The sequence below is a fragment of the Mus pahari genome, chromosome 9 (genome assembly GCF_900095145.1).
Source record: "Mus pahari chromosome 9, PAHARI_EIJ_v1.1, whole genome shotgun sequence".
In the NCBI taxonomy this organism is placed as follows: domain Eukaryota; kingdom Metazoa; phylum Chordata; class Mammalia; order Rodentia; family Muridae; genus Mus; species Mus pahari.
The window spans coordinates 69,247,092-69,262,894 of NC_034598.1; the positions used below are offsets into that span (position 1 = coordinate 69,247,092).

Consider the following 15,803-nt stretch of genomic DNA (forward strand, 5'->3'; position numbering starts at 1 on the left):
TGTGTGTGTGTGTGTGTGTGTGTGAGAGAGAGAGAGAGAGAGAGAGAGAGAGAGAGAGAGAGAGAGAGAGAGAAAGAGAGAGAGAATATAATTACATCATACTAAATTCCAAATTTACAAAAACTAGACTATGCTTCCAGACCAGGGGGTCTAAGAATGCAATAAGGTTTAATTATGAGAAATTATACATTTAGTGGTATGTATTAAAATCCACGGTATTTTAATCTTTTTTTTTTTTTTTTTTTTTGTAACTCAAAAGTATTCCTTTGACCTTAGTTACTTGTTCAACTGTGTGAAAGTAAGGCATTTCCCTCTAATGATGCAAGCACTGATTGGCCTGAAATCATGGATCTGTACGATACCTTTTCATCCAAGGCTTTGTGGTGTTCAAACAAAGATTTCAGTGCCTTGAGAACCTCCACTTCACTGGACACTCCAGAGGGAGACTGGGCTTGCCGCTTGACCACCGTCATTCTTAGTGACCGTTCATGTCGGGACACAAGGCACTCCAAGTGTTCCAGTAACAGCTGTGGGATCAACAGAGGATGCAGTTAAAAAGCTGACCAGCATATGTATGTGAAATCTAGCTTAAACTAGGCCAAAGTTTTCAAGGTGCCCATGATAACTCTAGGAGACACAACAGGGAACAGAAAAGAAGCTCAACGTAGCCAGTTCAATCTTTATAAAACACATTAGAGCCAAGTTGCCTTCAGTCATGTAACAAACCACTGAATGATAAGTAATGTTGTATAAATACTTCTAATACAGTGGTTCTCAAACTTCTTAATGCCGGGACCCTGTGACACAGTTCCTCACGTTGTGGTAACCGCAACTCTAAAATTATTTTCATTGCTAATTCATAACTGGAATTTTGATAATGTTTTAGATCATAATGAAAACACATGTATTTCCTGATGCTTTTAAGAGATGCCTGTGTAAAGATCATTTGACCCCTAATAAGTGCAAATGAAAGACTTGGAGAAAGTGTGTGTTGCACCAGGAGGATAGTTGATTAGTCAGCATTTCTCCCTTAAATAAACACAAGTGCATAATAATTTTAGTATATATTATTATTCACTTGAGAATTATTGTCAGACTAAGGCTGTTTAAGGTTTTTTTTTTTAATTTGTTCGTTTTTGTTTTTGTTTTTGTTTTGTTTTGTTTGTTTTTTTTTGTTGTTTTTGGATAGTGTGCTTTATTTGAGAGTCTTTTATGTATTTAGGTATCAGGTTCTGAAGCTTTGTGTGTTTGGGTAGCCGCCAACACAGATAGGAGGAAATAAGCACTGGATAAAAAGTGAAGTCAGTTTCCCTGTGTGCACACTCCTCAGTGTCTAAGTTAAGCAGAGGCTGTGGGTGCACTGCATTCATTCTCAGGCTTAGGCTAATCAGTGTGGTTATATGCATATGCATGCACATTTCAATGAGAGGATCTGCATGGAAAAACAAAGCTTACTATTAATTTCCCCCCAAATATAAATGGGGGTATGTAGATTCAGTTAATATTTGCGGTTAGTACATGGCATGCTGCCAGTATAGGATGAGAAGGTTATATCAGGTTAACTTGATGGAACATGATTAAAGATTATCCTCCTACCACAGACGGCTGTTTTTAGAGTCCTCCTAAATCTCATCATCGCCCTGTTTTCTTGAGGAAAGTTCTTCAAACTGCAAATTCCATTTTCCCAACATAGAATGCACACAAAAATACTACAATTTTCTGCCCTGTTTTTATTTTTTTAACCACACAGTCTTTTTTTAGCCTGTCAAGATAGAAGGCTTCTTAGAGGGGTATGTGCAAGCATCCGTTTTGATCCATGGGTATGCAAAGAAGTCCTGGTTCTGAAGTGAGGCTGAAAATCAGTTTCCTCATTGGCTTTGCAGGGAGTTTCTGGCCTTTAGTTCTGAAAACTCAAGTATATCCCCATTAATTTTCTTAGCAATGCTATCAAAAAGGCTAAGCATTCTTACTGCCAGCAAAAAAAAAAAGCAAGTGTCTGCTTAAACTATACTGAATTCTGTTTTCTGTTACTAAGAACACATTAACAACTAAGTTGCTAGGTTCTGTTGACTATTAAACTTTCTTGTAATTATCCATTCCCAGGGCTATCAATTGCATATTTGCTAAGTTAGTTTCCTGATCATTCTTATTTCTTCCAGCTGTTGTTTCATCCACAATTGTTGATGATCTTTATCTTTTTTTATAAAATTATTATTAATTAATTATCTTATTTATTTACATCCCAAAAGTCTATCCTCCCAGAGTACTCCTTCCCCCCACATGCCCTACTCTTGAAAGCCCTTCCTGACCCTAAAGTTTAAGAAGATAAACCTTCTAAGTTTGTTTTGTTGCTGTTGTTTGATTGTTTCTTCGTTTTGTTTCACATTGTGGCATTTCTGATTTGTAATCTCAGAACCCTGTGAATGTGTGTGAAAAGAAACCGACAGAGATCACGAGAAATGGGGGGGATAAAATGTTTGATCTGATTATATATGCATTTGCTACATCAAGCCAGCATCTACGTTCACGGAGCACAGTGCTTTTAGTACACAAGATTGTGATGCATAATTTCTGAGCCGTGTAGGACTCACCGGCACTATTTGATGGGTTTACATACTGCCTTCTAAAACCATTAGCATGGAAAAAGATCAAAGCTAGTAAAAAGTAAGAGGACCCAAGATGTCCTGATATGCTGAAGGAAGCAGAAGTGTATTTTTAAAAAGAAACATGTCACAAAAGGAAGACATAATAACAGTCACCCTTAGCATAAATACATAAGCCTCTAACAACTACAGCAAAGAAACTCTCAGCCCAGACCCCCCCCCCCAAAAAAAAAAGGTGGCTACCACAATTCACAAAAATGACGGTTATCTCAGCCAAAGTAGATCTAGAATCTGGAGCTCTAAATGGGTGTACCACACTAATTAAAACTTGAGTAGTGATGCTGATAAGTGTGAATCTGGCACTCTAAGGATCTAAGAATGTAATAATAGCAAATAAAACATGAATAAGGAAGATTTTGATCATGAGAGGGTGGAAGAGGGACAGGAGGAAGATGCCTCTGAGTTACCAGATGAAGTCAACAGCTCTTGCCCTTGCTGCAAAAAGGGCAAGGGCAAGGAACAGGACATGTCAGATGTTGACAGTGCTACCTTGATGAAGGTGAGAGAGAGAAGAGATTGTAAGGTTTCAGGAGCTAAAGGAAGGTAAGATTCTGCTACAGGTGTTCCTGGGAAAGCTGAAAGCACAGGCACAAGAGAGAAGTAAGAGAAAAGCTAAAGAGAGTGACAAGGAGAGAGGAGGATGAGGGATTCCAAAGGATGGGTAGGCAAAGAGCCAAGACGAAGAATCACCACACAAAGAAAACAGTCAGAAAGAAAGTGGTTTCAGGAATCAGAAGTCATTCGGTCCCAGCCCATATAGAGCAAAGGACTGCCTGGTCTGGCCTCAGTGAGAGAAGATGCACCTAACTGTCAAGAGACTGGAGGCCCCAGGGAATGGGGAGGTCGGGTGAGGTGGGGGCAAGGGCGGGGTTGGGGTTATGCTTTGGGAGACCAGAGAGGATGTATGGGATGAGGAACATTCAGAAGGCAGACCTGAAGATGGGTAATGACTGGACTGTAAAAACAGATTAAAGAATGAAAGAGAAAAAGAAAAGAATCAGAAATCAGGAGCCCCAGAACCAACTACATCTTTCAAGCTCTCTTCAAAACCTAAATGCTCACAAATCCAATGTTAAAAATTGATACCAGAGATCTTTGCTGTTATCGAAAATGTCTTTAGTTACTGGGCTCAGAATTGGTACATAGGAATTACGTGGGACCTCTGCTGAGGGCCCAGTAAAATCTTTAGAACTCACCACTTTAATCCTTTGTTATTGAAATCAAACTGGAGAAATTACAGAAAAACATAAAGTGATATTTGAGAATATATTAAGGCAAACCACTGCTTTACAAAGTCACTTGGGATAAATTAGCATAAGTGTCTGAAGATGCTCTGAAGATCAAATTAGTCAGCAAGCTGGAAGAAGATAAAACGATTGATTGCTCTACTAAACCCAAGCCAGGAACGAATGTAGAACCAAATTTTTGAAGGGAAGTAGGAACAGATCTAAAGTCAGCCTGCCTCCCTGGAGAAAAAGACTAAAATCAAGACTACAGAGTTCCAGAAAGAAAAGTATTTGTAGAGGTGAATAAAATGCTCTGGTTTCAAGCACCCTTCCTGTTACAGAGCTACAGAAGAAAGACTTCAGTAAGTGTTTGAGGAAGCAGATTCTATCTAAATGCCCTAATGCCCTACGACTGTAATAAAAATTGAGTGTGTGTGTGTGTGTGTGTGTGTATGTGTGTGTGTATGTATCCTAAAAACACTATATCCTATATACAAAAACTATATCCTGTAGTAGGATATAGTTTTTCCTTCGTTAAAAGATGACAAAGAAAGATAATACTCCTATAATAAACACTGACTTGAGGGCAAAACAATCAGTAGGGATTTCCCCGGTGCTGTAATGGAAGCCAATAACAATCCAAAGTCTGTCAAAGATCTATGTGAGGACATCACTGAGAAGCTGATAAAGAAATCATTTGATGGCTCAGTTAACCTAAAGATAGCCACTACATAGGAAACCAGATCCCTCAAAGGGTTTGGTTTTGTACATTTCAATAAAGGAAGATATTGTAGCTTCCCAGGATGCCATGGGAGGTGGCAATGCCCAACAGAGGACAATGGCTTGAGGATTTTGGTGGCCACAAAAGTCGATTTGTAAGATAAGCTGGTTGTACAGAAAACAAGTACAGGTTTGTTGGCAGAGGTTTGGGAAGCTGTAAAGAAGCAGGAATCTTCTGAGAAAAACCGGAGGGAAGACCACAAGTTAGGAAAAGAGTTTGTAATGTTTTGTTACATTATGTTACAAAATGTTTTGTTTTTTGTTTTATTTTGTTTTGGTTTTCTTTGTGTGTGTGTGTGTGTGTGTGTGTGTGTGTGTGTGTGTGTGTGTGTTTATTGTTGGTTGAAGTTTTTAGCTAGAACAATAAACAACCAAAGGAGATCAAGAGCATATAACTTAAGAAGAAAAAAGTCAAAGAATCATATTTGCAGATGATAATGGTATTATACATAAATGATCCTAAAAATCTCACCAAGGAACTCATACAGCTGATAAACACAGTTTAGCAGTGTGGTTGGATAGAAGATTAACCCTCAAAAAAAAAAAAAAACAAAAAATAAAAAAACAAAAAACAATACCAAAAACAAAACATTAACCCTCCTATATACAAGTGGCAAACAGAATGAAAAAGAAATCTGGAAAAAATTCCATCATAACCTCAAATAATATATAAAATATCTTGGGGAAAGTCTATCTAAGCAATTGAAGACTTGTAGAATAAAGACTTTAAATCTTTAAAGAAATTGAAGAAGATATGAAAGATCTCCCATGTTCATGTATTGGTAAGATTAACATAGTAAAACTGACCACCCTACCAAAGGAAATATGCAGATTCATGAAGTCCTCATCAAAATCTTAAGATAATTCTTTATGGACCTTGAAAAGTAATTCTCAACTTGTTGGGGAAAAACAAAAACTCAGGATAACTGAAATAATTCTAAACAAAAAAAGAATTGCTGGAAATATCACCACTTCTTGTTTCAAGTTTTACTGCTGAGTTATAGTAATAAAAACCACACGGTATTGCCATAAATACAGATATATTCATCAATAAAATCTAATTGAAGACCATGACATAAATCTAGACACTTATAGATACCTGATTTTTTATAAATAAGCCAGACATGCAAACCTAGAAAAAGTATAGGATCTTCAAGAAATGGTGCAGGTCAAATTGGATGTCTTCATGTAAAATAATGAAAATAGATCCATATTTAATCACCCTCTATGAATCTCAAGTCCAAGTGGATGAAAGACTTCAACACAGAATGAGATACACTGTCAGGAGAGGAAGTAGGGTATAGCCTTGAATGCATCATTATAGGAAATGGCTTTCTGAACAAAACACCAATAATGTAGGCACTAATTCACAAGTGGACCCTCATGAAACTGAAAAGCTGCTGTAAGGCAAAGGACCCTGCAATGGGACAAAGCTTCAGCCTACAGAATGGGAAAGTATTTTAACCATCTTTTCATTTGAGAAAGGACTAATATCCAAAATATATAAAGAACTCAAGAAACTAGCTAAAAATAATCCGGTTAAAAAGCCAAACAGAGAATTCTCAATAGAGGAATCTTAAATGGCTGAGAAACACTTAAAATAATGTTCATCATCCTAGCCCTCAGGAAAATGCAAATCAAAATTATTTTGATGTTTTATCTTACACCTATCAGAATGACTAAGTTCAATAACGCAAATGAGACCTCATGCAGGTGAGGATTTGGAATAATGCAATCATTTCTCCACTGCTGGTGGAAATACAAACCTGTGCAGGCACTGTGGAAATCAGTATGACAATTCCTCAGAGTCAGAAATCTATCTACCTCACCCAATGATACCACTCTTGGGCTTATACCTACAAGGGCACTTGCTCAACTAAGTTCATTGCGGCTTTGTTCATAATAGCCCGAAACTGGAAACAACCTAGATGACCCTAGACAGAATGGATGAAGAAAACATCCCAAATTTACACAATGGAATATTACTCAGCTATTAAAAAAATGAAATTATGAAATTTGGAGGCAATTGAATGGTATAAGAAAAATGAATAAGTAAAACCATCCTGAGTGAGATTAGGTTAAGAGGAGGTTTCTGGGGAGGGGGAGGGGGGATGCAAGGTTCTCTCTGGGAGGAGAAACATAATAGATTTTATGGGTGTCCTGAGGACAGGTAGGGATAGATTTGGAGGCACCAAATGGAGGAGGATGGGCTAGAGGTACAGAGTACAGAAAGTAGCTAGAATTGGAAGCACATTTGAGGGCTGGCATGGAAACGTAGTGCAGTAGAAACTTCCTGGACACTCTGGAGTCAATCCTATGAAGGCTCTTCTTAAAGAGGTATATGAATTCTCTACCGACCCTCTTTTATAGTCAGGGGATGCTTCCAATGACTGGACTAGATTACATTCAATTGATTTGTTTGCCAAGGTGATTCTATTAAAATCCCCTAGCACCTCAGATTATTCCTAAGACAATGGGTTATTCTCTGCAAATGACCAGCAGCCCCATTACTGAGGAGAGCACACACACACACACACACACACACAACTTTTTGAACATGGAGAAGTTTAACTAGTATCTACGGGGAGAACTCAGCCTCATGTTCTAAGTTCTTTAGAGAAACACAGAAACTAACACAGCCACAAAAGCCTTTCACGTACAATCTGTCCTGCCTGCAAAATATGCTAGGGCAATGGTGGCACAAAGCTTGTGGGAGTAACCAACCAATGAGTAGTTTGACCTAAGGATCAAATAAGATAAAAAGAATGAAAGAAAATAGGTAACTGATTTTGTTGTCTGTTATATGAGTGACTTATTTATGCTAGTGCCTTCTAAGGATGTTCTAATGTAGTTGAAAGTCATGTGGGTTTTTAGAGAGCCATAAAGATAATTTTTCTACAACTAAAATCCAGTTTACATGATAATCATACAAACTTTTAAATGTTTGGTATTGTGAACACTTATCTGCAAATTTTAAATTCATAATGCTTAAAACCATGTACAGTATTGCCTGAAAATATCTTTTTCCTTCCCTCAATTATGGTTGAAAACTATAATTTCCTATCATGAGTTTTTCTTCAGTAACTTTTTAAAAGTGAACAATATTGGTGCAAGAAAAAGATATCATGAATTGAACTGAAACATATAATTATACTTATATAGTAATGTGGATTTCTGTTGATGTCAAACATTATCAACTTGTTGTCATTGTTTGCTCTGATAATTGGTGAAAATAACAAAGTCAGTGGTACCCGAAGCCGGTATCCATATCCCCAAGTAGGTGGCCAATTGAAAACAAAATGAACATTATCTGTGGACATTTTTGTTGATGTTTTGTTTTTTTTGAGAGGAGAGAAATATGAACATAAAGTTAGGTGGGTAGAGATATTGGCAGAATTTAGGAAGATTTGTGATGAGCAAACATACTCAAAATTTATTGCATGAAAAACATAATACAAAATTTCAGTTGTATCCTAGACTAAGTAATTATGTGAAAATAATTAGTTACTTTGTAACAATGTAAAAGGGAACTTATAACTTATGAAGAAAAAACATAAAACAGTGACTTTAGAGGTTAAGTGATGCCTGGGGGTAGGAGAACTTGTAATCACCATGTATAAAGATGCAAATGGCAATGGGCATTTTTCTGTTACCATATTCTGGGGGTCTGAGAAGGGATAAGAGGATTATTGGGGCTTGTTGGATGCCATCCTAGCTTAAAATAGACAGGATTAAATGAAATATTGTGACTAAAGGAAATGAGGTATAACGTAACACTGGATTTTTTCTGGCCTCCACAGGTGCCCACATGAACATAAATACCTGAAGACACATTAGGATACAAAGAGATCATATAACACACACACATGCACACAGAATGAGAGAGAGAGAGAGAGAGAGAGAGAGAGAGAGAGAGAGAGAGAGAGAGAATTTACTCCTAGATAATTTTCAAGACAGCCAAAGCAACACTGTCTATCATCAAGTGAAGTGGAGAAACCTGTTTATGACCATTGAGCATATGTCCTTGTGGGATGGTGGAGCATCTTTTGGGTAATGCCCGTGAGTGGGATAGTTGAGTTTTGAGGTAGAACTATTCCCAAACTTCTGAGAAACCAGTAAATAGATTTCTATAGTGGTTGTACAAGTTTGCCATTCCAACAGCAGTGGAGGAATATTCTCCTTGCTCCAGAACCTCTTGTCTGACCTCAGGGGGAGTTGATATGCCTAATCTAGCAGCAAAGTGATATGCTGGGTGGTGAGTGAGGGGTGGGAAGTCAAGGTATGGGGTGGCTTGACAGCCAGAAAGGGCCATTCCCTTCTAACGGGAATGAGTGGACTCACATGAGGAGGTACTAGAAGGAGAAAAAGAGCTGCTATTGGGTTATAAAGAGAAATAATAATAATAATAATAATAATAATAATAATAATAATAATACAGATAAAACAGGTAAAGGTGAGTGAACTTGTAACTCCAGCACTTGACAGGTTGATTTGACAAGTGAAGACTACCTTGTCTATATTCTGAGATTTTGTTAAAAAATAAAAAGTATCTATTGATTAAAAAAATTAACACCATCACCACCACCACCAACAACAAAAGAACCTACATATGATGCAGATTGCTCTAAAGAGATTTGAAACATTCCATATTTCACGGAAGCTCATTAAGCACAGGAAGTAATCAATGCAAAGGCTTCAGGAAGTCCCTGAAACTTACCACCAATCACTTCTCCTCTTACCTCCACCTCCATGTGTTTATAGCTGACATGCTCAGATGAACTGATCTGTCTAGAAGACATTTAAAGATGTGGACTACCTAGAAAAATCTCTGGAAGGAGTAGAATAAAGATCCACAAAAGAAACTGATACCAGTCAACATGGCTAGAAGACTTAGATAACTGAGCTGCCTGGAAAAGATACTCTCTAATCTTTTGTTCTGCATGAAAGATGTGAAGTGTGTTTCAGGTATTCAGTTTCTGTGTACCATCACCAGTGTTGTGGTGAAATTTGAGTTATGCAGTTGCCTTTGAGTTATTTCTACTCCAGTAAATATCTTTTTATATGTTTCTGTATTAACGTCAAAAAATTCATTGGTTCCCCAAATTAGACTTTGGTGTTATCCTTTATTTGGTCTGTTGCCAAATCACTATCTATGGTGAATAGAAATTTGTTTTCCTAGTAACAGTGTTACCCAACATATACATACAGCTTGCCTCTGTGTAATCAGATAAATTTTATGAATAAAAATGCTGTTGTACATTTTTCTATATTCTCATGGGGCATAGAAATACTAAGTAATAATGTTTGTTTATATATTTTTATAAATGTCCATTATAGGTTTTGAAATTGTATCACTGTATAGCAATGCACACTATCAGTTTACTTGGATAACTGCATTTAATTACTTGGGGAGCAGATGGCTTTTTAGAACAAGTTGAACCTTGAATTCTTTCCATCATTCAATACTTGGCTGGGGAATGGACATTTTTTTCAGTGACAAAAAGTATTCATGACCAAAAGTTTCAGCTTTTCCTGAATAAATGCACTATTCATGCACATATTATAAGATTCATTAGAGCTGAAGTACAACATTTGAAACAAACTCTTTATCATTAGAGGTTAATTATAGTCGCATACAAATAGAATTTCTGAAACATAGAACCCATGGTTACTAAAGATGCAGACTATATTCATAGTACTTTGATCATGATTAAGTGACTTTTAGGGATACTGAACTTGCTGTGACACTCTAGTGAGGTAGCCATGTAAAACTTTAGATGTACCCATAGCCCATAATTAATGTTAAATACTAGGTTTATATTGTTATGTTTGTATATTAAACTCCATTCATCTATCACAGAAATTATGGTAGATGATATAATTCACTTAACTAGGATGATGTAGATTACTTTCTGATTTGTTTTGGATGACAGTCCAAATTGAAAAAATTCATCACATCTATCAGTTTACTGTGTGCATTGTCTTTTTGTTATTTCAGTTTTTAAGTAGAAGCTAGCTCATTATTGTGGAAAGGTCTGAGTGTTTATCATATCCCTAGAAATTAGAACAATCTTTGCCAGTTAATCTCACAACTCTACACAATCAGAAACTCCCTAGATGTGAGAAGGAAGTTTGTGTGATGATTATTTGCTGTCTTTCCAGCAGCAATGCACAGGGGTTTATCACCAAGATGGTAACACAACATATGGCAAAAATACTACTATATAAATCTATCTGAAAGGTGATTCTCTATAGCTATATCATTGTGTATTCAATATGGCATTCTGGGGGAATAGGAAAATAGGTTTGAATCTTAGTCCTGCAGTTTTTTTGTTTGTTTGGGTTTGTTTTGGATGTCATCAAGGAGATCAAAAGTAGTATGTAACCTAATCAGTCATTACGTTATCACAATTTTATATTCCCTAGAATCCAGAAATCTGTTTGCTTTGATCTAATCAACAACAAAAAGTCATGATAATACTTCTTTAAAGAAGACAGAAAATTTTTGTTCACATTGTTAAGTTTTAGCGGCTATTAATTATTTATTCTATTTAAAAACGTTATTGCTGTCCTAAAGGAAACTTATATTCCTCATTCTGGACTTAGCAGGTGTTTCAGACTAGCTTACCATACTCTTGTGATCCTTTGTAGATAAATACCTGAATGTGCTTGTAGACTCAGAGCATTTAATATGATAAAAATGATCTGGCTACTGGAACAAATCTCCATCAGTGACAATTTAGGAAAAGCCATATGCCACACAGCAGGGGTTGACTCTTGAACAAGGTTTCATCTCAGCCATGATACGTCTTTGAGATCCTGAGTGGGTACAATGTGGGTAGCTCTCCCAGTGGCCTTGTGCATCTGTGCCACACAGGCTCTACGTACATTGGATTACCTTACTAATCCTCTGCTCATTTACTCCGTGTGACCTATGATACATTTGGGTTGCTTTGTCTGTAAAGGGGGATAAACACGGTGTCATCTTCACATGAATGTATAAAGCAATACACGACTACAGAATAAAAAAGACATGGATAGAAGAGACACAGCTGTGGATAGCAAAATGGTCTGATGCATTTTTTAATTGTGAGGACTCTCCGAAAATAAAACCAAAGGAATTTATTTCCCTACTTTTCTCTTTTCTTCTTTCAAATTTGTCTGTACTCTGTTACATCAGGGGACACAGAATAACATTTTACAGTTCAAAATAACAGGACAGGACAGAATAAATGATATGGTAGAAAGAGGTAAATTTGCATGGAAATGCAGTACTAGTTTTTAAAAAGAACTATGCACAGGGAAAGAAACCAAAAATTCCATCCCATGATGTAAACTGTCTTGGTGATGCCCTATTACAGGCAATCTATGTGACTGGCTCATCAAACCCTTGATGAAAATGAATTCACATGTACAACGCACATGTGAGAATTGTTTTCCTCATACAGCCAGATCCTGGTGAGTGAAGGCAGAAATGAGTTTGATGGTATAGCCCTCATGTAAGCAAGCCCATTTCTTATGGGAAACACAGCACTGTCCCTGGAGCTGCATCTGCATAACACTCTAAGCACAAGCACAAAATAAGTTGGCTACTAATCACTTTATCTGCAGAGGATTAACCCAGGAACACTGTGATGCCTAATATAAATTCACCTTCCTAATAATAAAATTGCGTTTATGATCACATGAAAGTGGACTCTCCTTTTGTTTAACAATGAGAATATATAAATTTATGAATAATATAGATATAAATTCTAAGAAATGTATTAATATTTTTCTGGTCCATAAAAATACATCATCTTTGATCTAATTATAGGGCACATCACCTGACTGACAATAGAGACGAGTTTCTAAGAGCAAGATGTATAGAGTACATATTTTATCATACAACAGGATGCATGTAAAAGCTACCCATTCCAGAACATCTGATGAAATAAATGTGGTAAACCTCTTTTAACTGGTAGGCATTGTTCCAATAGTTTTCCAATCTGAACTCCTTTTTTTCTTTAATTTTTAAGTAAATTATTTGCTAAAATGAACTGTGGACCAAATGCAGGCCACTTCAGTGCACCAGTCCATCACTTAAGCTCGTTTAAAAAACAAGGAAGTAAAGACCAGAGGAATGGAAACATTTTGCAGGGCAACATAGTGATTTAGCAGAGACTATAATTTTGGTTTCCTTTCTTTTTTATTTGGGGTATTGTACTATGTTTCTGTCTTTTAAAAGTAACTGACTGTGAATTGGAACCTACACAGCTTTAAGACTTTAGTTTAGCAGGCCCAAAGCCTTTGCAAGCTTTCAGAACTGGGTCCTGATATCTGACTTATGGCAGACTATGCCTAGCTACCAAAAGATGGCTTTAATACATACTCTTGTGTTGTTTCTTTCGGCTTTCAGCTCTGAGATCTCTTCTTCCTTTTCTAGAAGTTGTTCACGGCAAGCATTCAACTCTTTAGTTAGTGCAGCAAACTCCTAGAAGGGGGAGAAAAATGTTTGAAGATGGACTTGAAATATAAAAATTAACATGTTCAAGTAGGAACAACATATTTTGTGACATAAACTTTGAAAAAATTTTAGAAAACTCATATAGTTGGCTGGCTATTCAAGGCATACTACTATTACTTAAGCATCCTGATTTGTGGTTCTAACAAATACTAATCCATGACATTTGTGGTTTGCGAAATGTTTCAGAGGTATCGCATTTCATTTAATTTAGTGGAAATTATTGCTAGAATACTTCGGTGATATTTTGTTCAAGCTATCTAATCTTAGAGTTTGATTCATTTATAAGTTTCAGACATGATAACGTAGATCACAATCACAATACATATTCATGATCAATATGCTCTTATTTAGAGCTATTATACAAGCTGATATCACAGAGTTTAATTAACCAACAAACACTTTCACACTTTTCTTCCAAATTGTATCTGCATAAGCTGTTCCATTATTACTATTATTAGGAAATGAATATTGTTTTATAAAAATGAATATCTCATCTTATCAATCACTGTTCTGATGACTGAATTCTTACAAATAAAAGAATATAAAGCAATTTATATTTTATTAATAGTGTATTAAATATTATTAATTTATATCTTATTGATTACATAATAAATTGTTATTTGATTATTATATTTTATTTTTGTATTTTATTAATTTAAATATATAAAGTTTCTTAATAAATTATTCTTTATTTTTAACAAGCTTAATACTCTTTTATTCATTGAATTGGGTGTAGATCTTTGTTTGCTTTCTGTTTTATAATTTAATTTAATGTTTTACTTAATTACTTTATATCCCTCTCACTACCCCCTTCCCGTCAGTCTCTCCCACAATCCTTCCCCCACCCCCTTTCCCATCTCCTCTGAGCAGGTGAGGGCCTCCTGGATATCACCTGATCCTGGTACCTCAAGTCCTTGTGATGCTAGGTACTTTCTTGCTCACTCATTATTATATTTTATTAATTTTTTAAAATATAATATAAAATACATTTATTAGTTATTTATTAAATTCATGTCCTCGTTAATACTTTCAAGTTGACAAAGCCTAGAATCACCAAGAAGAATCTCAGTTAGTAAGTAACTGTCTTTAACAGGATTGCGTATGAGTATGTCTGTGAGGGGTTGTTTTGATTGTTTTAATTGATATAAAACTGCCCAGCCCCTTCGGGGCGGTACCATTTCCTGGGCGGGTTCTAACCCTTATCTGAAGTCTAGAGTGAGCCAGAAAGTGCGTTCACAAGCAGTCCTGCTTCATGGTTCCTGCCTTGAGGCTTTCCCTTGCCTTCCCTCAATAAAAGACGGTGACCTAAGAATTATAACTTAAAATAAACCCCTCTTCCCCTTAACGTGTGTTTGGTCCTGGTGTTTATCACAGCCACAGAAAGTAAAGTAGAAACATGCCCCAAATGTCGAATAAAAATCTCACTGAGACCTTCAGAAGTAGTTTTAATTTTGAGAGGTACACACTGAATCACTGCCACAGCTGGCCATATATATTGGCCCTTTATCTCCTAGAAGATGATTTCACTCTGTCCATTAATTTTCTTCTGACATAAGCATTTTCCTTCTACTTTGCTCATCCCTCAGTCTCTTTGAGATTTTCATATTTCTCAAGCTCACAAAACTTTAAGACATTTCTACTGCCTAAAATTGCAATTGTTAAGTCTTTAAGGTTTAAAATCTAAGCTATACAAAACTCGAGAACCTTTCAAAATTATGTTTTAGCTATGAATACACATTAGAACTATCATTTTAAATGGTAGATATTTTGTACTGCTTGTTGTGCATTTCTGTGTTAGGAGTTAGACACTGGATGAACTATTTTATAACTTGCTCCTTTTGTATATAGATAACAAAGCTAGCCACAAGTCAGTAACCTGCTCAAATATACAAAACCTTGTAATTGCCACTATAGTTCTACAACTCTGATTTCTGATGCATTGATTCTATATAAAGATGAAATTATCAAGTGAAAAATTTTTCCTCAGTCTCACCCTAAGTACCATCTCTTCATTCATGAATGATTTTTTCATGTATCCATCTATCTATCCATCCTTCCTTTCTTCCTTCCTTCCATCCATCAATCTACTATTCATCCATAAATACATCCATCCATCATCCATCTATCCATCTGTACATCTAAGCAGCAAATATTTATTCAACACATCTGTATTTCATAGCATATGCTGCATACTCAAGTAGTAAAAGTAACTTGAAATGATTATTTCACTTTGTGTAATTCAGTACCCCAAATTCATATTTGAGTGATTTCCACTATTCTCAAAAACCCAGTACCAATGGCCATAGTGCTATGCCTGTAATAACATTCAAAACCACTGGATATATGAGAGAGGTGAATGTAATATGGCTCACTGAAGCCACTATGTCAGATGTATAGTTTGTACCTACTAGATTATTTCAAGTTCCCACATCTATTTCTAACTATCCACTTTCTCATCTCTGTTTATTTCCAACACTATTCTTTCATAAATCATTCATATTTAAGCATCATATTGATTTATTATTGTTCGGCAATATCTCAATTTATTTTATACTGACTTAGTATGACCATTCAATAGGTTGTTTTCATTGCCTTAGGCTAAGCATAATTTACAGACTATTAAAAATA

General features: G+C 36.0%; 1 protein-coding gene across 38 annotated transcripts in view; it reads right to left on the reverse strand.

The window, feature by feature from the left end:
• Positions 1-15,803, reverse strand: part of Ppfia2 (PTPRF interacting protein alpha 2) — a 443,940-nt gene that overhangs the window by 163,264 nt on the left and 264,873 nt on the right. For all 38 annotated transcript variants that reach the window (XM_029542153.1, XM_029542171.1, XM_029542168.1 and 35 more), the window contains 2 exons: positions 13,041-13,142; positions 363-527 (listed from right to left, as the gene is read on the reverse strand). In XM_029542153.1, coding sequence (XP_029398013.1) covers positions 363-527; positions 13,041-13,142 — 267 coding nt within the window. The remainder of the gene's footprint in view (positions 1-362; positions 528-13,040; positions 13,143-15,803) is intronic.